The sequence below is a fragment of the Hemitrygon akajei genome, chromosome 16 (assembly GCF_048418815.1).
Source record: "Hemitrygon akajei chromosome 16, sHemAka1.3, whole genome shotgun sequence".
NCBI lineage: Eukaryota > Metazoa > Chordata > Chondrichthyes > Myliobatiformes > Dasyatidae > Hemitrygon > Hemitrygon akajei.
In genome coordinates this window covers 15246559-15268935 of record NC_133139.1, presented here as the reverse complement: position 1 = coordinate 15268935, position 22377 = coordinate 15246559, and the positions used below count along the sequence as shown (strand labels likewise).

General features: G+C 39.0%; 1 protein-coding gene across 1 annotated transcript in view; it reads right to left on the bottom strand.

Moving 5' to 3' along the window:
• polrmt (polymerase (RNA) mitochondrial (DNA directed)) overlaps positions 1-22377 on the bottom strand; it is a 78326-nt gene that overhangs the window by 14378 nt on the left and 41571 nt on the right. The window contains exons 11-15 of the mRNA XM_073068284.1: positions 21809-21931; positions 13762-13884; positions 12693-12872; positions 8015-8101; positions 3191-3304 (exon numbers count right to left, since the gene is read on the bottom strand). Coding sequence (XP_072924385.1) covers positions 3191-3304; positions 8015-8101; positions 12693-12872; positions 13762-13884; positions 21809-21931 — 627 coding nt within the window. The remainder of the gene's footprint in view (positions 1-3190; positions 3305-8014; positions 8102-12692; positions 12873-13761; positions 13885-21808; positions 21932-22377) is intronic.

The following is a 22377-nucleotide window of genomic DNA, read 5'->3' as shown; positions in this document are numbered from 1 at the left end:
GTTCATTCCCCTGATCTTCCCCCTTTGACCTGTAACTTTCCCCAGGTAAATATTTAATTAATTTTTTGAAATGTACCATTATATCTGCTTCAACCATTTTTCAGGCAGCACAATCTAGAATTCACTATTAAAACAAATGTTTTCTTGTGTTGCCCCGGGTACTTGTTTAAATCTGTCCCTTGCATGCAATTTTTTTTTGGCTAATCTATCAAGATGATTGAAATTCTGAATCAAGTCAACTCAGTCTTCTCTGTCCCATGCAGATCAACTCTAGTTTCTCTCAATATGGAAGGTCTCAGCATCCTAAAGTCAGATGCTCAGCATTGAAAACAATGTTGTGGTTGATGACCAGTGTTTTATAAAGATTTAGTCCAATTTTTGTTGCTTTAAACTTGATGTCTCTATTAACAAAGCCAGTATCTGACAATGATTGCATCCTATATGGACAGAATGTCTGAACCAGATCAGATGAAGATTCTCTGCCAATATATGGACCTCTGTCCATTCTCAGTTCTGGTTGATATTGGTTTCCACCATTTTTTCCAACCACTATTAAATTACTGATATACATTACTGTGCAAAAGTCTGAGAGAGAGAGAGAGAGAGACACACACACACACACACACCTATCTATATATATATATATATCTATATCTGGTAAGTCTAAGACCTTTGCACAATACTGTAGTAGTTTTATCCACAAAAAAAAAATCAAAGTTCATGACGTATGTGAGTGATGATGATCCCGATTCTAATATGGATCTCTATCATGGACTGAGTGAGAAGACGGCAGGGAGAGGGAAATCATGGTTGGTGTGTTATGATTAAAAAGCCAACTGTTTGGAATCAAATGACCTTGCCTGGTGGCTCAGAGCTGGGCGTGTCTGCACCCTCACCATCCCACCACCTCTGGCGCTCCTTCTCTGCCATCTGTCCCACACCCAACCTATGGTGCTCCAACCTCACCATTCCCAACATCTCAGTTTCCTGCCAGATTTACAAACTCGCTCTCTGCTCCATGTTGACAAATACAGTACTGTGCAAAAGTCTTAGGCACCTTAGATATTTATATGTGCCTAAGAGTTTTGCACAGTACTCTATATTGATATCTATTTACACTTAAAATGTAGTGACATTGTCTGGACATTGTATCTGGTTTTGGATATCAAAAAGAAACTGCTGGAAAAACTCAGAAGGTCAAAGTGAAGGCAAAGTTTAGGGACGAGACCAAGAATCAAGACCTTAAGATTCTCAGTCCGAAGCATCGGCCATCCCTTTGACTCCATATTTTTTTTGTGCTCCCGATTCCAGCATCTGCAGTCTCCTGTCTTTTTTGGTTAGATACTTTGTTGTCATGCAATGACAATGGTCAACAATCTTCTTGTTGGTTATAGGAATACCACCAGAAGACTGAAATGCTGTTTACGTTGTAGCATGGGTCAAGAAGGGACAAAGATATGAACCAGGAAACTACAGCCCAGATAACCACACTTTGGTGACACAAAAGGCAGCATCTGTAGAGAGAAATGGACAGTGTGAAGGACCAGGGTAACCATAAAACTGGGAGAGCAGGTAAAAGTGAAAAAAAATAGGGGTTTTATTTACCCAAAATGTTTACAAATAGAACTGTTCTGGAGTCCAAACTTGAATCCGCTAAACAGAACCGAACTTGGTTACAACAACATAGTAAATACTCCTCAAACCAAGAGACACCACTCATCTCCTGACTGCGGGTTTATATCCAATGCTGGCTAGTCCATTGTAAATTGCTGGGGAGAGAAAACATTTCTGTCCTTAAAAAGATAAGGCATAAATGAAGCAGCTCCAGAGAACACCCCTCTGGCTGCAGCAGAACGGCACAATCCAATTATCCAGCCCCATCTACTTAGGCTGGTGTAATGCAACAGCTCAGTTGTTTGCCAGATTATCAGGAGCTACAGGAGCTATCATGGTCAGCTACAGGACACTTTAATATGCCCGGTTGATGGTGCGGCTGGTAACTGCAGCTGCCACAGACAATCAGTGCTTCGGTTTGAGACTCTACAGCTGAGTTGGTTCAGACATTCAGCCCAGATAAAGCACCACAGTAGCCTAATGGTTAGCGTGACACTACTACAGTTCAGTTCAGAGTTTGGAATTCAATTCTGACACATCTGTAAGAAGTTTATACAATCTCCCTATGACTAAGTGGCTTTCCTTCCAGTGCTCCTGTTTCCTTAAACAGTCCAGAGAGATACTGGTTAGTAGGTTAATTGGTCATTGTAAGTTGTTCTGTGATTAGGCTAGAGTTAAACAGGTGGGTTACTGGGTGACGGAGCATGTTGCCCTGCAAAGGCCTGTTCCGCGCTATATCTGAAAATAAGTAAATAATATCTCAACCCAAAATATCAACTATTTCATTGATGCTGTCTGATCCACTGAGTTCCTCCGGCATCTTCTGTGTTACCTTTACTTTTGTGGTGGGGAAGTCATGGGAAACCATTTATCAGCATCACATAGATGTTCATTTGGAAGGTATCATCCAATCAAGTAGGTCTGTTAACGGTAAACTGTAGTCAAGTGATCTGATGGATTTGTTTGCTGACAAAATGGAGAAATTTGTTCTAAATAAAGAGGCTGCATTTCATAGAAGATTAGGCCTTCATTGGTTGAGCAGTCCTGAATTTGAGAGCCAAGTCTCAAAACTAAGCCTTTTAGGAGTTTAAGAGTAAACACTTCTACAAGTAGAATCTAGTAAAATCTTAGAACCAATGAAAATTGATGCTGATTCCTTGCTAGTTTTAAATTGTCGATGCTAGACTTCCGTTAACCTCTGACAATAAAAGATGTGAACCCAAGACAGGTTAATGGAGTTATGTCACTGACTAGCAGCGATCTCATTAGATAGCAAAAGAGGCTCAATGGCCAAAAAAGTACTGAAATAGCAATCTGGATTTTTCCAGATTATGGAAGAACAGATTCTTTAAAATATACCATTTACCATACTTGTGGTTAAACAAAGAAATCTTCTAAACTGATTTACAGATGTTATGAACATACTGTACTGTTCAATGAAAAAGGAACTCACTCCTAAACAAAAGTGAAAACAGTTAAAGTTTAAGATTAGGATAGACAGGATAACCTTAGATGTTTAAAATGATGAGAAGATTTAGTTAGGCGGATAGATAATAATGTTGAGTGTAGTACTTACTAATGTAGTTCTGGTCCTGTGGTATGGTTGTACGATTGGCAAACCAAGTGGAGTCACCCACTCTACTGAGCTTCCTGATTGTGCGATTAGTCGGGCACTTTCTGTTAGCCAGTCCTAAAGGCAAAGGAAAAAATTACATTGAAAGTACCCAAAGTACATGGAAGCACATAATTACTAACAGCAACTGTTTTTTTTGTTATATGCCAATCAGCTCCTCGAGCCTGGTCTGTCATTCAGTAAGATCATGGATGAACTTCTCCCTCAATCCATAGTTGCTTGATCTATTATCCCCATATGCCTTTTAATATCCAGAAATGTACCAATCTCGCTTTTGAATATATTCAATGACTGAGCCTCTGCAGTACTCTTTGAGGATTCCCAACCTTTATCTGAAAATAAATCTCAAATAGCAATGATGGGATAGTTGAGGGGTCTGCGCACACCAGGTTGCGAACCCGTCTTAAACTATTCCAAAGAATCGTCACTCTCTGACTGAAGAAATTTTTGTCCTAAGTGGCCTAGTTCTTATCTTGAGACAGCAACTCCTTTGTTCTAGACTCCTTTGCCTGAAGATCATTCTTCCTATATTTATTTTGTTGATTACCTCTGAGAATTCAACTGCAATGCTTTGGAGGGAGTTTTGAAGACGGCATTGATATGAAAAATTAACTTTGTTTGCCTCTCTCCAGATGCTGCATGACCTGCTTTGTGTTTTTATTTTAGTAAACTACTTCACTACCAGCTCATCCTCAGGGATTTTAAAATGTAAAATTTGTCACATAAGATGTTGTATCTAGACAATCTGGGAACACTTACCCACTGCACCTTTCAAGTAAGAAAAAATCCAATTCTACAGCAACCTATAAATCACAGTATGTGTAAGTGACCAACTAAATGTTTGGACTCCTAAAAGAATTTGGCTGTATTGGCAAGCACTATGGCAATGAGGCAATTTGGAAAGGACTATATGCAAATATACATACATATATATATTTTTAATAAAAACTGAATATTACTTATTTTAACATTGTTCGAGATTTTCAGAATGCAGAAACTAAGTGGTGGATTGTTAACAACATCTTATAGACTCATAGAAACATGCAACACAGAAACATTGAAAACCTACAGCACAATACAGGCCCTTCGGCCCACAAAGCTGTGCCGAACATGTCCTTACCTTAGAAATAACTAGGCTTACCTATAGCCCTCTATTTTACTAAGCTCCATGTACCTATCTAAAAGCCTCTTAAAAGACCCTATTGTATCCGCCTCCACCACCATTGCCGGCAGCCCATTCCACGCACTCACCACTCTCTGAGTAAAAAACTTACCCCTGACATCTCCTCTGTACTTACACCCCAGCAACTTAAACCTGTGTCCTCTTGTGGCAACCATTTCAGCCCTGGGAAAAAGCCTCTGACTATCCACACGATCAATGCCTCTCATCATCTTGTACACCTCTATCAGAAATGAGGCTTTTTAGCTCATCTCAGCCAGGCCTATGGTGATGCCTGTCTAAGTTGACCCCACTTGCCTGCATTATGCCTTTCCTGTCCAAGTTTCTGTTTAAATGCCTTTTCAATATTGTATTTGTATCTCCCTCCACTACCTGGCGGTGGCACAGCAGCATAGCAATTAGCACAATGCTTTACAAGGCATTGGATTTCAATTCCTGCTGTCTGTAAGGAGTTTGTATGTTCTCCACATGACTGCATGAGTTTCCCTGATGCTCCAATTTCTTCCCACATTCCAAAGTTGTACAGATTAGCAAGTTGTAGACAGGCTACGTTGGCACCAGAAGCATGGCGATACTTGCAGGGTGCTCCCAGCACATCCTCAGTCTGTGTTTGCCATTAATGCAAAGGACGCAATCCACAATGTGTTTCTATGTACATGTGACAAATAACCAAACCTTTACAACCTTTGACACTGAATTCCGGATCTTCCACCAGGCTTTGTGTGGTACACTTTCCCTTTAGATCGCCCTTCAATTTCACCTCTCAAAGTTGTGCTTTCTCATTCCCTGCCCTGGGTAGAAGTGATTAACCATATAACAATCACAGCACGGAAACAGGCCATTCCGGCCCTCCTAGTCCGTGCCGAACTCTTAATCTCACCTAGTCCCACCTACCCGCACTCAGCCCATAACCCTCCACTCCTTTCCTGTCCATATACCTATCCAATTTTAACTTAAATGACACAACTGAACTGGCCCCTACTACTTCTACAGGAAGCTCATTCCACACAGCTATCACTCTCTGAGTAAAGAAATACCCCCTCGTGTTTCCCTTAAACTTCTGCCCCCTAACTCTCAAATCATGTCCTCTCGTTTGAATCTCCCCTACTCTCAATGGAAACAGCCTATTCACGTCAACTCTATCTATCCCTCTCAACATTTTAAATACCTCGATCAAATCCCCCCTCAACCTTCTACGCTCCAATGAATAGAGACCTAACTTGTTCAACCTTTCTCTGTAACTTAAGTGCTGAAACCCAGGTAACATCCTAGTAAATCGTCTCTGCACTCTCTCTAATTTATTGATATCTTTCCTATAATTCGGTGACCAGAACTGTACACAATATTTCAAATTTGGCCTTACCAATGCCTTGTACAATTTTAACATTACATCCCAACTTCTGTACTCAATGCTCTGATTTATAAAGGCCAGCGTTCCAAAAGCCTTCTTCACCACCCTATCTACATGAGACTCCACCTTCAGGGAACTATGCACTGTTATTCCTAGATCTCTCTGTTCCACTGCATTCCTCAATGCCCTACCATTTACCCTGTATGTTCTATTTGGATTATTCCTGCCAAAATGTAGAACCTCACACTTCTCAGCATTAAACTCCATCTGCCAACGTTCAGCCCATTCTTCTAACCGGCATAAATCTCCCTGCAAGCTTTGAAAACCCACCTCATTATCCATAACACCTCCTACCTTAGTATCATCAGCATACTTACTAATCCAATTTACCACCCCATCATCCAGATCATTTATGTATATTACAAACAACATTGGGCCCAAAACAGATCCCTGAGGCACCCCGCTAGTCACCGGCCTCCATCCCGATAAACAATTATCCACCACTACTCTCTGGCATCTCCCATCTAGCCACTGTTGAATCCATTTTATTACTCCAGCATTAATACCTAACGACTGAACCTTCTTAACTAACCTTCCATGTGGAACTTTGTCAAAGGCCTTGCTGAAGTCCATATAGACTACATCCACTGCCTTACCCTCGTCAACATTCCTCGTAACTACTTCAAAAAATTCAATAATGTTTGTCAAACATGACCTTCCATGCACAAATCCATGCTGGCTACTCCTAATCAGATCCTGTCTATCCAGATAATTATAAATACTATCTCTAAGAATACTTTCCATTAATTTACCCACCACTGATGTCAAACTGACAGGTCTATAATTGCCAGGCTTACTTCTAGAACCCTTTTTAAACAATGGAACAATGGAATGATTGTATCTATCTTTTCCATGCCCCTCATATCACTCTTCAGCTTCCTATAGTTCAGTGAGAATAAACAGAGCATATCTAATCTCTTCTTCTAACAGCTCCCCCATTCCAGGAAACATCCTGCCAAATCTCTTCAGCAGAGAAGAGTTAGATTGATCTCAGAGTAGGTTAAAAGATCGGCACAACATCCTGGGTCAAAGGGCCCGTACTGTGCTGTAGTGTTCTATACTTGTTCTATGACTCTATTGTTAGCCCATCCTTCCTGCAGTGTGACAAGCAGAACTGTCCAGAATAATACAAGAGTAATTTAATCACTACTGGGTGAAAGGGTGGAGATATGTCTTTCCAAAATAAGGTGCAAGGCACTCCTTCCCTCTGCTAGCCTACAGATCACCCTTGGGCAAGGTGTGGCAACCTGTTCAGCTCCGTCACACCACCCCCAATCAGAACTGTGTGAAGCCATAGGAGCAGGTGGAGGATTCGTCACACGAGAAGCTGGTGCATATCACAAGTCCTGGTTATGCGACCACAGACGCCAGGCAGACGATATCTGACGAGTATTGAAATTGGCTGGGTTCATCTGCCTTGTAAAGACACTGCTCAGAAAAAGGCAATGTTGAAAAAAATTTGCCATGACCACGATTGTCCTTGGAAAGACCACAATCGCCTACATCATATGATATGGTATATAAAGAACAAACAAGTCTTATTAATGTTTTGTCATCCAATCTCTAAATTGACATTGAACCCATGAACATGACCTCACTATTTTTAAATATTTATTTCTATTCTTGCACTACTTACATTAACTTAACTATTTAACATACATACATATATATAAATACAAAAATTCAGGATTTAAAAAAATATTTATCATAGTACTGCTGCTGCAAAGTTAACAAATTTCACAACTTATGCCAGTGATATTATATCCGATTCTTATCTTCAAAAATTGGTCCAAGTAAAAACTGATAGAGGAGCTCAAGACACAATACTGTAGTTCAAACAAAACCAAACAGTATGATCATATACTTCCATATAGATCATGAATACTCAGCATCAAAGTTACCTAATTTGGAAAAAAGTTCATTCCTAACAAAACTGAATTTTGTTCTTAACCATTTAAGAGCTGTTTCATTTCTAGCTTTTACATCATTTATTGAAATAATTCTATCAAGAAAGCAGTTTTAAAAGAAAATACTTTCATTTTTGATTAAATATCAAGTTCAATCAAAGTCAATGCTCGTGCTAAAATGTTAAAACATTTATGTTCCATATTGATATATTTGCCTATTGTTTAGAGCTGATCATAGTTATCAATATAACCGTATTTAGTGAAATTACCTGAATTTCCCTGGTACCAGTAAACATCTCCTTTAAGCTGTTAAACACTTGCTGCACCAAGTAATATGAAGCATCCCACACGTATTCCTGAAAGTTAAATTAAATATAATTATTGTAATTAATTTTGCACTTTCAATATTGAAGTCAATACATAGAACAAAAGAGGAGACCCATCACTATTAAAGGAATGTAAAGAATTAGCCATTTGATATTATTTAACAAATGGAATTTCCCCACCATAAATTTAATAAAAGATATTTTGTTTTTTGGATAAAACATTCAAATAAAAATTTAATTGCATTTTAGTTATACAATGTAGGTGTTGCACACAAGATAAAGTGTTACATTTTTATACATTATTTTTCTTACACAGTGCCTGGAGAATGAGCTGTTTCTACTCCAGTTCTGTGGGATCTGACATATTGGGTTGAGCTTGAGCCCCATATTCTACCTGAGATAAGCCAGCTGATACCTGAAAAGACCTACAGGTTCATAGCTTGTGAGGTAATGGGCTCCTTCTGCTGTTCACACTGGGCTTCATGTGCTTCTGACACATAGGGACAAGGCCCTCTATGTGATGCTCAATTTCTCTTCCGTCTGTGAATGGGCCAGGAATTCCTGACTGTCACTCAGGTTTTTGCAACTTCTTAAGAAAGCGTTGCATCTTTGAGAGTAGATCAAATTACCATGTAAATAGAGGAAGGCTTTGGACAGAGCTGAAGCCTAGTGTCAGGTATACAAATGTCACTGCTTGACTAATACAATCAACCAAATGTTACTGGACTACAATGACAGAAATAGTAGCTGGTAGACTGGAGATAGTGTTGGTAATCTTTCTGATGCTTGCTGTAGGCAGTTCTACAATCAGATGCAATTGGGGTTTAGGAACTGAGGTGAACAATAACTGCCACAGGCAATGATGCCGTTTTACTCGACAGACCTGATTTCGGATTGGCTCTGTTGAGAAGAGTTGGTTAGGATCACAGCTTTCAGGCAACTAAACTTGAACAGTGTGCTCCACAGTCCTTTGGAATTAATGTCAAACTATTTTACTGAGATTGAGACAGGTATATATGCAAGTGGTTGATGTTGCTTTGTGCATAGTACATCAAAAGCTATTTTTAGAATCAAAACATCTGTGTTTTGAAGTATTACTTTTGGCTAAAATAGCTTTCTAATTTTTATATGAAATCGGCTCTTATTGATTTAGTGACACAGTGTGGAACAGGCTGTAGGCCCTTTGAGACACATCCCCCGACAAACCTGATTAACCCTGACCTAATCATTGGACAATTTACAATGACCTTTTCAGATCTCTGGTACTTCTTTGGGCTGTGGGAGGAAACCAGAGGACCTGGAGAAACCCTACGCATTCTATGGAGAGGACATACAGACACTCCTTACAAAATGGCACCAGAATTGAACTCCAAGCTCTGGGACGTCCCAAGCTGTAATAGCGTTGCACTAACCATTATGTTACCGTGGCATCTATATAACAATCAGATCAGAAACATGCTTTATTTTTGGAGCAATTTCTTATTTTAATATTCTTTCTAAAAGAGACTGGAAAAATAAAGATAAAAACATACAAGATATATATCCTCCATTCCACAAGGGAACCTTGAAAAGAAGAACGGAATAATACAAAAGGTGCAAGGGTTTTGAAATCTGATTTGCCTTGCAGCTTATACACACAAACTACTGGAGGAACTCCGCAGGCCAGGCAGCATCTGTGGAACAGAGTTAAAAAGAAAATCGATGTTTTAGGTGGAGACCCTTCATCAGGATTGAAAACAAAGATTAGAAGTCAGCTTATGACGGTGGAGATGGAGAGGAAGAAGTACATGGTAGTAGATGATAGATGAAACCGAGAGTGGGGGGGGGGGGGGGGCGATGATGTAAAGTACTGGGAAGTCGATTGGTGAAAGAGATACAGGGCTGGAGAAGGGGGGAATCTGATAGGAGAGGACAAAAAGCCATGGATAAAAGGGAAGGAGGAGTACCCCAGGGAGGTGAGAGGCAAGTAAGGAGATATGGTGAGAGGGGGAAATGGGAATGGGAGGGGCAATTACCAGAAGTTCAAGAAATCGATGTTCATGTCACCAGGCTGGAGGCTACACAGATGGAATATAAGGGGTTGTTGCTCCAACCTGCGTGTGGCCCCACCGCAGCAGTAGGGAAGGCAAGGACTGCCATGTCAGAATGGGAACTGGGTGGCCACCGGGAGATCTCAATTTTTGGGTGGATGGAGCATAGGTACTCAGCGAAGCGGTCTCCCAATCTACATCGGGTCTCACCAATATACAGGAGGCCACATTGGGAGCATCGTGCTTCTTTCTCTCCTTGCCCCACCTTCTTACTCTGACTTCTAATCTTTTTTTCCAGTCCTCAGGAAGGGTTTTGGCTTGAAACGTCAACTGTTTACCCTTTTCCATAGATGCTGCCTGGCCTGCTAAGTTCCTCCAGCATTTTGTGTGTATTACTTTGATTTCCAGTATCTGCAGATTTTCCCTTGTTTGTCTTCCAGCTTATTACCCTGAATGACATCTATTTTAATAGACTGGTAAAGTAAAAGTTAAACAGAGATCACACAAATCGTGCTTTACAGGACATCGAATTATGTGAAAATATAGATGAGAAATGTACAAGCACATTAGTGGTTATGAATTCTCTTCACTCACTATTTTGAATTTTCATCTTTTATCTACACCTCTAGAATTCTTACCCTTTGCTTAATTATGATCTGCTCAAACTATCTGTTTGGTTCATTTCAGTAATACCTATAACTGGCTCAGTGATACTATATTGAGCAAAAAGGGATTACCTAGTAACAAGCAGTGAAAATTCTCATAAATAACATGTTGGCTTGACAATAAAGGCAATGAGTAACTCGAGCATGCAAAAGTCTTCAAGGTGTTCCGCGGGCAAGTCCACAGCTTCTGCTGCCTGAAGCTTTTCTCTGCTCGTGGAATTCACAGTTCCGCCTTGGGGCCTGGAGCTCAAGCGATTCCACCAGCAATCAAAAGGCAGTCTCTCCTCTCTGTAGCACAGCGATCCCCCCAGCGATAAAAAGGCAGGCAGCCGGCGCTCATCTTCCACATTCTCCTTGATGTTTCAATCTCCCTTGTCACTTTAATCGGCGAACAATGGAAGCATTAATCAGTGAAATGGAGTTGAACATTGGCTTGTGCCCCATCCTGCAGCTTTCTTGCCATGAAATTCGCTCACACTGCCTATGCCTTCTGAAATCCTCTTGGAGACTGCGGAGCGCTGAAACATCTGAATGATCGCAAAACTGCAAATCACGGGCTCCGACAGTTCCAGAATCACAATCAAGACGATAAACAAATGTAAAAGACATAAAAGAAGTGAAATATATGGTTTCATGATCTATTCAAAAGATGTCAACCAAAGGAGCGTTGTACGCAGGTGCCATCTTGACCGGAAGGAAATTTATTCAGTTGAAAGTCAACATATTTTGGTTGCTGATTATTAGATTATTCCTCTGCGCATCACAACTGAGAATAATCACAATTCTCATATTTACAATTTAGAAAGCTCTTCATATTCAAAGTTAATTCAGATTAAAATTTATTTTGTGAAGGAAATATTACCATCATATTTAATACCTTTATGATCATTATCTGCTGTAACAATATCTCATTGATAGATGAGTAATTTATGTTTGATGTAGCAAGCATGGATACATCTGATTTATAAGATCAAATTTCTTTTCAGATCATTTATAATTCAGTCATTTTTCAGGATGCTAAAAATCAAACGTTTGTTTATGGACTCGCTTAAACTATATTACCTGATCACTTTGTTTACTTTCACTAAAGCTGAGACTTCTTAGAAATTCAACTTTGAAACCCAAAACCCTTATTAAAACTCCAAGCAGCATTCCACAAGTCTGAAGGTTCAATAATTATTAGGTTCAAACTGAAGTTGACTGAACTGTAGCAGAATTTTATTTCACTTAGATGTTGATTAGTTTGTTGAACGTTTGCATGTGTTTTGGTTTTGTATTAAAATTCACAACTTTCTTTTATATGCCTGTGTACTATATTTCTCACTAAAGATTTAAGAAAGAACATTTTCCCATTTATGTACTGCTCCAAATACTTCCAAGATCTAAATACTGCCAAGTTTCAGCATATGCCACTTTACACCATGTAAGGCTGTATTGGTAGTCTAGCAGTTAGCATAACGCTTTACAGTGCCAGCAATCAGGGTCAATTCCCATCGCTGTCTGTAAGGAATTTGTATGTTCTCCCTGTGACTGCAGAGATTTCCTCTGGGAGCTCTGGCTTCCACCCACATTCCAAAAGAAGTACAGGACAGAAAATTGTGGTCATGGTATATTGGTGCAGGAAGCATGGTGACCTCTTGTGGATTGCCCCCAGCCCATCCTTAGGCTGTTGGTCACTGACGCAAATGACACATGATTCAATGTTTTGATGTACATGTGACAATTAAAGCTAATCACTGTCATATAGTTGCTAATAATATGCCGGACAACAAAATCTGGAATGTGTGTCTAGATTCATCCATTGTGAAATCATTTGTCTATAAAATCAGTTTCAGTTTGTAGAGATGTTTCATCTTACACTGGAGGAAAAATGAAATAAATGCCAAGACTTTGCTCATGAACATAAAACCATTACATTTTTAATACCTTTGGAAAATCTTCAATTTCCTTCAACCTTTTTTCAATCTGGAGTCGCCCACCAAACTGTGTCACACCATATACCACAGTCATCACAGTCTGTTTCACGACTTTACGACAAATGAAACCTTCTAACATTTGAGCAACCTTTACATTTTTTTCAGCATCCCTTTTTCTAAATTCTTCAACCTGAGGAGAAAAAACTCAAGCCGATTAAATAACATATCACAAGAAAATATGCTCAACAATCTGTAGTATTGCAAAATATCCCAAGGCACTTCAGAAAAAACAGATTCCCAGCAGCTCATGGATATATTTGCACATCTGACTAAAAAGCTGGCCAAGATAGGCTTTATGAAGCATCTTCAAAAGAACAAGGCAGAGAGATGGTGCCAAAGACAACTGATAAGAAATGCTTGCCAAGTTCAAGTGTTAAGCAAGACAAATGAATTTACATTTTTTGAGCCATCCTGGTATTCTATTTGATACATAGGGCTTTAATATAAGGTTTGTCCTCCATTAGAAGAGTAATTCTTTTTTTAAATAGTTATTCAAAGCAATGGAAAGAAGCAATTTTCACGTGCTCAGTAAGTATCTTCTGCTTACACTTCTTCACTGATGAAGGAAACTACATTAAATGCCATTCATTGTAATGCATTTTTCCTTTGATCTCCTAAACCCCTTCTAAATAGAGGATCATGGATGTTATTACAAAAGTCTTACAAAAACTACGTAAAATTTGGAATAATTGAATTCTACTTTTGATGGAACATAACTCTAACTATCTAATATTAACATAACAATGACTTGCTACAGTATCAATAATTTATAATGGGGAAAACAAGCTGATCAGTAATTAAATTCTACTTATTTTTTAAATATTTCCAAAAGGTGCAATTGCATATTATCACTGATTTGTAATATTAACATCCTTTTACTTTTATCTAGATTAAAATCTATTAGACAGATTGTCAGATCTCTTTGGCAGCATGTTGCCACTGTATCACCCACCAGGAAGAGTAAACTGTGAATGACAAACAGGTCACCCGTAGGGCACATTCCCAGCTCACCCACTTACCTGCTTTGCCACTCCACTATAGACATCTTGTGGTACCTCACAGGGCATGAGGTTCACAGAGGTTGCACCAATTACATCACGTCCTAGAGCAGCGTAGTGCTGCAAACCATTACAAGACCCGTCCTGGTAAATAATAAAGCAATTCCAATGAATTGATTAAGATTGAATTTTTATTGCACAAGACTATAGAAAATAAGTTTATAAATGCCAAGAATGTCATATAAAACATTTATTTAAAAGGAAAACAAAAATCAACATTATGTATTGACAAATTTGGCTTATTTACCTGCCTCAAAATCATGGACTGTTTGCAAGTCTGTATCTTCCCAGCTTAGAACCTACCACTTATTCTCCCTGTGGTTACTAGCACTGGATATAAATCCTCCAAAAGTTACAGCAGAGTTCTGTTCCTGAGTACTTTCACAACTTGAATAGTTCACTAGACAGAAATGTGACCTACAGCTAAGTTCCCCCATGGCAGATGTTGCCCACAGCTCTGCAGCAGCACACATCCATACTGCCGGTCTCCCAAAGGGTTAGTCATATGTACGGGCTGGACACAACTCTCATTGGCCTAAAGCATCTTGAACACCAATGACAAGGTCTGAATAGCAGTGGGACATCAAGTAACACACCAATGAATCCCAACACAAAAGCTTTAAAAGCAACACGCACAAAATGCTGGTGGAATGCAGCAGGCCAGGCAGCATCTATAGGGAGAAGCACTGTCGACGTTTCGGGCCGAGACCCTTTGTCAGGACTAACTGAAAGGAAAGATGCTGCCTGGCCTGCTGTGTTCCACCAGCATTTTGTGTGTGTTGCTTGAATTTCCAGCATCTGCAGATTTCCTTGTGTTAGCTTAAAAAGCAACTGAAGTCCTATTCTCAGCTCTGTCATTTGCAAAAGCTGATTTTTAAAGGAATTTAAAAAGTAATAAAAATTAAATAATTCAAAAGTTTCCCAAATATTAATTATAATTTATTGAAAACAATTCACTAAACATCCAAAAAGACTAACTAAAAATCATAAACTAAAACGTAGCATCTGTTTACCATCTCTGATCTAAAATTCATAATTGAAATCAATGGGGTCATGGATTCTCATTGTTTCTAATCATTCATTAATTATAGGACTTCTGTATTTGGCAACACTCATGGGCAAGTCCAGGTTATTGCTTCCATCCAGATAGATAGTAAATGCCTGTGCTTCTGTTTCAAAGTGCTGGTGTTCATCAGCACTATCTGGGCCAACACCTCTGAGTAATACCCACTAGTACTAGACCAACACTGACATACTTTTTCAGGATAAAATATAAGAAAATACTTTCCAGAATTATACAAAACTTTAAGAATTATGAGCAGCAATAGGGCCATTTGACAAGATCATGGCCATTCTGCTGCCTTAGCTCCATTTTCATGCACTGCCCTCTTTAATGTCCAGAACCTATCAATTTCTATTTTGAACATATTCAATAACTGAATCTTCGCAACCCTCTGGGATAGAGAATGCCAAAGATTCATGATCCTCCAGTGAAGAAATTTCTCATCTCTGTCCTAAATGGCCTACCCTTCATTCTACAACTATGACGTCTAAGGCTAAGCCTTCTCTGCATCTAGCCTGTTCAGCCCTGTAAAACTTGTGCAAAGATTACCTCTCATTCTTCTAAACTCTATAAACATAAGAAAATTTGAGAAAAGTAATGGATTTAAAGACCTGGAAGGTAATTTCTGTTACTCTTTGTCACAGATGCTGCCTGACCTAGAGCTAAACAACAGGGAAACAGGTTATTTGGCCCACAAGTCCATGCTGATCATCAAACAACCATTTACATTCATTCTATTTTAACTCTATTTTAATCTGCTTCAACCCATCAATTTCTGCAGATACGACCACTCATCACATGCTGGTGGCAATTTGTAATGGAAACCAGAACACTGGAGGAAACCCATAGGGATACAGAAAGAACATGCAAACTGCACAGAGACAGGTCAAGACAGAACATATTTACGCCATGATGCTGTGGTTCTACTAGCTACCCCTCGGTGTGCCACCCACAAAGCTGTTGAGTGTTTCAACATTTTTCAATTTTTATTTGTTTCCCTGATTCTGCAGTTTTCTGAAAATTTGAAAATTAACAAAAAAACTTTTTTGTTCCATCTGGGGAATACAGGCTCAGTTTTTTCTCACAAGACAAACCAAGTACTCAAGTCACTTCCTAATGCCATTTGCTTTCTGAATTGTTTGATGCACTTGTATCTTAGCTTTCAGTCCTTTTGAACATTATTTCCCAAACTACAGGTGTCTCCCCACCTCCTTTACAAAGGTAGAGCATTCCTATGAAACCTTTCTTACGTTGAAATGGCATAAAGCGAAGAACCATTAACTTATACGGGAAAAATTTTTGTAAAAGAGAAAATTCTCTTTGAAATGCGAAAACAGGTTACTAATGTAGGTCTTTTGTAAAAGCGAAGTGATGTAAAGCGAACATTCGTAAAGCAGGGGACACCTGTATTGCCATTTAAAATTGTTTCTCAATGCTCAGTGCATTGAATTGACTGATACATTTTCTTACATTATATTCCATTTGCCATGCCCTCGCTCAATTAGTCCGTGCAGATCCTATTGAAGCCATATTACATTTTCTTCCCTTCTCACAATTTCACCTAACGTTTGCATCATGAGCAGATTGGAAATATTATCTGATGTTCTCAGCTAAACCATTTTCATGTTTACCAACAGCTGGGGCCCAAGCACCAATCCTTTTAATACGCAAGTTGTCAGCCCACTGACATGAGTATGACCCATTATTACTTCCCTTTTCTTTAGTTATCATAATTAGTACATAATCTCTGCCATCACATGATCCTCAACCTCCTGTAAGGATCCTTTGCACTAGTCTTCTAAAAATCTGAATATATGCCATCCACTAGTTACCCAGGTAAACCTGGATCGACAACATCAAGAAGTGGACCAGCCTCACCGCCAGAGATGCAAGAGATTTGACTGCTGACAGATCGCAGTGGAAGAAAGTGGTCACTGAAGCTCTGGCAGAGTATGGCTCATGATGATGATTATCCATTATCTATTTTACAAGTCACATCCTCAAAATCCAACAGATTAGTCCAACACAATTTTCCTTTCATTTCTGTGTGCTATTTCTGAACAGTCCTATTTATTTTTAGACATCCTACTATTCCTCAGCCTTCATTTTCAGAATTTTCCCTAGTACTGATGTTGGGCTGCCCATTTTCCTCAGAAACCCTATCAGAATCTTACAGAAGTTCCTACCGATGATAGCCTAACTCTATAGCCAACACTTCAGTCTCAACTTCCCTAGTGCAATTTTTTTTCCCCTGGAAATAATTCCTTCAGTTCCTTATTCTTTGCCAGAATCTTGGCTCTCCAGTATTTCTGGCAAGACTTTTGTATCGTCAGTTTATTACAATTACATTTTGAGATTTATTTGCACTATTGGCAGCACAGTATTTATGATACTTTACTAGAAATCCAAAGGGCCAGGGTAATAAATCAGATTTGAGTTCAAATCCCAACACAAGTTAGGAAATTTGAATTCATTCAATTGCTGCAACCAATGCCAATAATAGAGAATAAATTAAGGTTTAATGGCAAAAACAGAAATGATTTCCAGATTGTGCAGTTTTGTTTTTGACTTCCATTTACTGTGGTGCAGCAAAAGTGGATTTCTGGTGAGGGAGAGTAGCAAATCGGAATAACTTAGCCTATCGAGGGACTTCCTCCTTAACTTGTAATTGCTAGTTTTATAATGACAGGATTGATATTTTTTGATTAATTTCTGATTAGATATCACTGCAACTTTCTGTATATTTGTTTTAAAGCACTTAAAATTGCCAAATAGTAGTTACAGTTAAAAAAATAGTAGTTACAGTTAAAAAATTGATAAATTGCAACTTAATTGATAAAAGAATCAAATCAGGATAAGAGTAACACACACAAAATAGTGGATGAACTTAGCAGGTCAGGCAGCATCAATGAAAAGGGATAGAGTTGATGTTGGGGATGGAGACCCTTAATCAGGATAACGACATTTTTCTGACAATGTTTCTTTCTTAGCATTATTATTCAAAATATTTTTTTCCTCTCAATGAAACCCGGGTGAGAATTATGTTATTGGTAATTCAAACAATGGGTCAGGTGGCTGCTATCCACACTTCCCACTATGCTATTTTCCAGGCTGGACATACCTTTGCAGGTTTCACAGATCTGATCACCCTGCAGGTTGTACTACCACGCCAGTTGCCCAGAGTTGGAGTGCTTTTGAGACATCAGGATGGATACATGATCTCGAACTGAAACACCGTACTTTGTCTCCACATATACTGCTTGACCCTCTGAGTTCTCCCAACACTTTGGTTTCTATTTTGCAGAGAGATGGAATCTGCTGTGGACTCTTTGCTTAAGGTCCTACTTCACATGCCATCATGTAGCAGATTTACATGGAGGTAATATTTTATGGCCAATTAAGTTTGAGCTGGATGCTCCACAGTCCTTCTCAATTGATAGAGTCTGAAGATTTTTTTTAAGGTCAGAAAAATCCACCCATACAGAACAAGGAGGCATTCACTTAGTCACTACATTTAGACTTGACCACTTTCTTGAGAATTTATTAATGTATCTGCTCCCACAGATGTGGGAGATGAGGTTATAAATGTGTGTCTGAAGTTATCTTATGTCAAGTTTTAGAACCTCAGCAAGGATACTACCTCCTCCCCAGGTCTTTTTTATCACAGGGTTTTTAGCTTTTCCAACTCAACTCCTTGCCATTTAGGAGTGGCACTGAGGTTATACTGGATAGTGTGTGTGGAATGAATGCTCCTTCTGTTGAAGGCTGATGGCCTCTGTTCCTGATAGCTTCATTTCTATTGTTGGCTCCAAGGGCATTGGGAGAGAAACAGTAATGGTTACGTATTTCAGCCTTCAGACCATATATACCTCGACAGTTCTGAAGAGTGCACTTGATTAGTATTAGAGAGATCTTGTATTATCTTGGTTATTAAAGGACCCCTTGTATGTTTTTCACCCACCACTTGGTCTTATGAGTTTTCTCTTGCTCATGTAAGTGTTTCTTTTACTTTGAGGTGGTATAGTTGGAGTTAATTTTCTCCAAGATTTCATGACTCATCAAACTAGTCTTGACATTTTCTGGTACAGAAGTCAAGTGCCTCTTTAAATGTACTAATCGTGATGGACTAGAGGACAGTCAGGTGCTGTGGACATGTTAGCTCCAGTTGTTTGTGTTTTCAGGTCATCTGTCTGGGAAGATGTATCTTTGCTGGTCCTTTGAGGCTTTTTAAATTGTTTTTCTGACTACAGAGTTTCTATTGCATCTATTATTTTGCAGCCAGCTGATGGAGACAACAGAATGGATTAGGATCAATTGTTGGTAACAACCATGCTGTGCTTACAGCCTTTCATGCAAATGATGATATAAGCTAACCAGAGCGGTGCCAGTCCCTGGATCAGTATGTTCTTATAATATCTTGTGTTCATCTCTTTGGAAAACACTGTGTTGGCTATGACAAAACTCTGCTCTGACAGCTTTGCCAGGAGGACAAGTCTGTTAAGAGTTAGCATGCTCTTCTTTCCAATCACATCTTGCCAGAAGACTGCATCTTTTCTGAATTTGGCATTGATACTGTCCAGGTATTTTAGTTTGTCTCATTGGAGATATGGCACAGGATATTTGTTTTTCTGAGCCACATACACAACTTGCAGACTTAGGCAGTATATGTTGATAACTGCATTCAGCTGTTCCCATGTTCAAAAAACGCCACCAGGCTACGAGATGCTAACATCCCACAGTGTAGTTTCCGAGATGAATGACAGACTTGTTCAGTCATAATGGCATAGCACATCCTATGAGGGTGGAGTGTCTCTTCCAGTTTGCCTTTCCAGCTGGCCATCTCCTGCCTATTGTGTCTCCCTCATGGCTGTAATGATAGTGTTTGAGCTTCCCAGGCTGTGATAGCAAAACAATGGTTAATCTGTCACTGCTGAAGTTATCTACCAGCATTCTGATGTTCCAAATGCTGAATTTTACATTGAGGAGTTTAACATTAAATACAACTAACACATGGACCTGACAAAGTCCTTCATCCAGAGGTACTGAATGCATGTATTCATGTGTGCAGTCAGCATATCCATAGTCAGACACACACATTTTTGGGGTCAGGTATGGACGCCTTTACCCATTACCTACAACCCTCACCCACCCTTCCTTAAATCCCTTTCAGCTAGATTTCTCCCCGTCCCCAAATCACTTGCCCTCATGCTCTTCTCACAACTGACATCCAATCTTACAATCTCCTTACTCTCTATTGCATACTGCCCTCTTCATCCTTTCCTACACAGTCCGTTTCAATAATCTGATCACTATTCTCCATCCATCACATCTTCTCTCCTCATTGTCCAGCACAAAGAAATCAATCACAACCAGGTACTGTTGCTCAGCAGCCTTTCCCAAACAACAGGCAATGCAAGACGAGGCATGGCCAATGTCGACAGTGGAGTCAGGGCGTGGGTATTTTGGTTGATCTTCTACACTCTCTGCTCTTACTTTAACCACAGTCATATTAGCTTATGCCCTCCTATGTAATGTGTATTACACAGTCCTGAACCTGGCAGAATAGTGGCTAGTACATTGCTTTAGAGCAACAGCGATTACTGCTCAGAGTTTAATCCCATAAGGAGTTTGTACGTTTTTTTCCCGTGACTGCGTAGGTTTCCTCCTAAATTCCAAAGATGCATGGTTAGGATTAGGAAATTATGGGCATACTATATTGGCATCGGAAGAGTGGGAGCATGTGGACTGCCCAGCACAATCCTCAGAGATTTGATTTGATGCAAATGAAGCATTCCACTGTATGTTTAAATGTTTTGATGTACATGTGACAAATAAAGCTAATCTTTTTAAAAGATCTTTTAAATCTTTTAAAGAAAAATAAAAATGATGTGATGATATTATTAAGGAAGATAGAACAGTATTTTTTACATCTCCAACAGTAATTAAAATCTAAAGGAATCTCCTCTCACTAAATTTTCAGTGCTAATAGATAACTTGACAACATTTAAGACATCATTCCATGTCATCTCAAACACTTCAACCATGATTTTACTTTTTAACAAGAACCATGACTTTGAAAGTTGAAAGCAGCTATTATTGCCTGAACATCAAAGGTTCATTTATTATCAAGGCATGTATCTGCATACAACTCTGAAATAGGTCTTCTCCAGATAGCCACGAAACAAAGAACATGAAAGTCATTCAGACAGAAACATCAAACTCACTTCCCCTGTACAAAAAAGAATGGCATCCCAATCATCAACCCCCAAAACCCCCTTTCCCCGCAAAAACAGAACATGCACTGAATATAATTTTGTAGAATGAGTTATTTGGACTTGGCTTATGAAATTAATTCCCTCTATCTCTCTCTTCTCCAAATTTCTTGAAATCAACAAAGATTACAATGAGCTGGAGATAATATGACAGTGGTGATTCCACTTAACATGATGGCAAAAATATTGCAGGAAGTTATTACACTATTTAAAGGAAGGGCACTTAACATTCAAGACCATAATTCATCATATAAGATTGCAGCTTCTTTATGCATGCTCACATTTAGATAATGTCATGGTAATTACATAATTATTTTGAGTATTAACTCTACTGTGAAAACATGTTAAAAATAGTTAGGAAATCAGCAATAATAGTAACTAATATGGAAACACTTACAAATACTGTACATCTACTTAATGTTCAATATAGTTTAGAAATTGATAGAGACCTTGTGTTGAGGCATGGGATTAGCTGGCATCATGATCAATACAGACATGCAAAGTGCAAAGGTCTGTTCCTGCGCTGTACGTTCAAACTAACAAACCAATTTGGATTTAATTTTGTTTTCAGTTCTTCAGTCTTCCAAAGCAAGTAACCATCTTGTCAAAACAATGTTTACTGCAGGTGCAAGGTATATATAGGAATTATTTTTCTAAATATTTTAGAACTTACCTGATGGACTGGGAAATAGCAGACGTATTTAGTCGGATCAGGTGATCTCACAGCATGTGCTATCTCTGTGCAACAGGCTAAAGCTTGCCAAGGCTCATCTGCATTCATCCACCACTTCCTCCCCTGAGGGAAGCAAACAGTTTAGATTCACTAACATAACTTCTTATGTAAACAGCATTCATCAAAGGCACATGATACTGATAGTTCTACCTGCTTTATTTTAAAGAAGACCTTTTAAATTGAAAATATATAAACTGTTACTGCAAAAATGAAGATTCTGTTCTTCATTTAAAACAGCATTAATTTTTATGCAATGTCTTGTTAATTCAAGACTTAATTAATCCTAAATGCGAGAAATTCTGCAGATGCTGGAAATCCAAAATAACATATACAAAATGCTAAAGAAATTCAGCAGGTTAAGCAGCATTTATGGAGAAGAATAAACAGTCGATGTTTCTGGCCCATGTCCTTGCCAACTGCCCTCATTCTACACTCTGTAACTTTAATATCATCCAAAATTTTAGAGTCTCGGATAGGCGAGGTTTCTTGTGACTACAACTGAATTATCT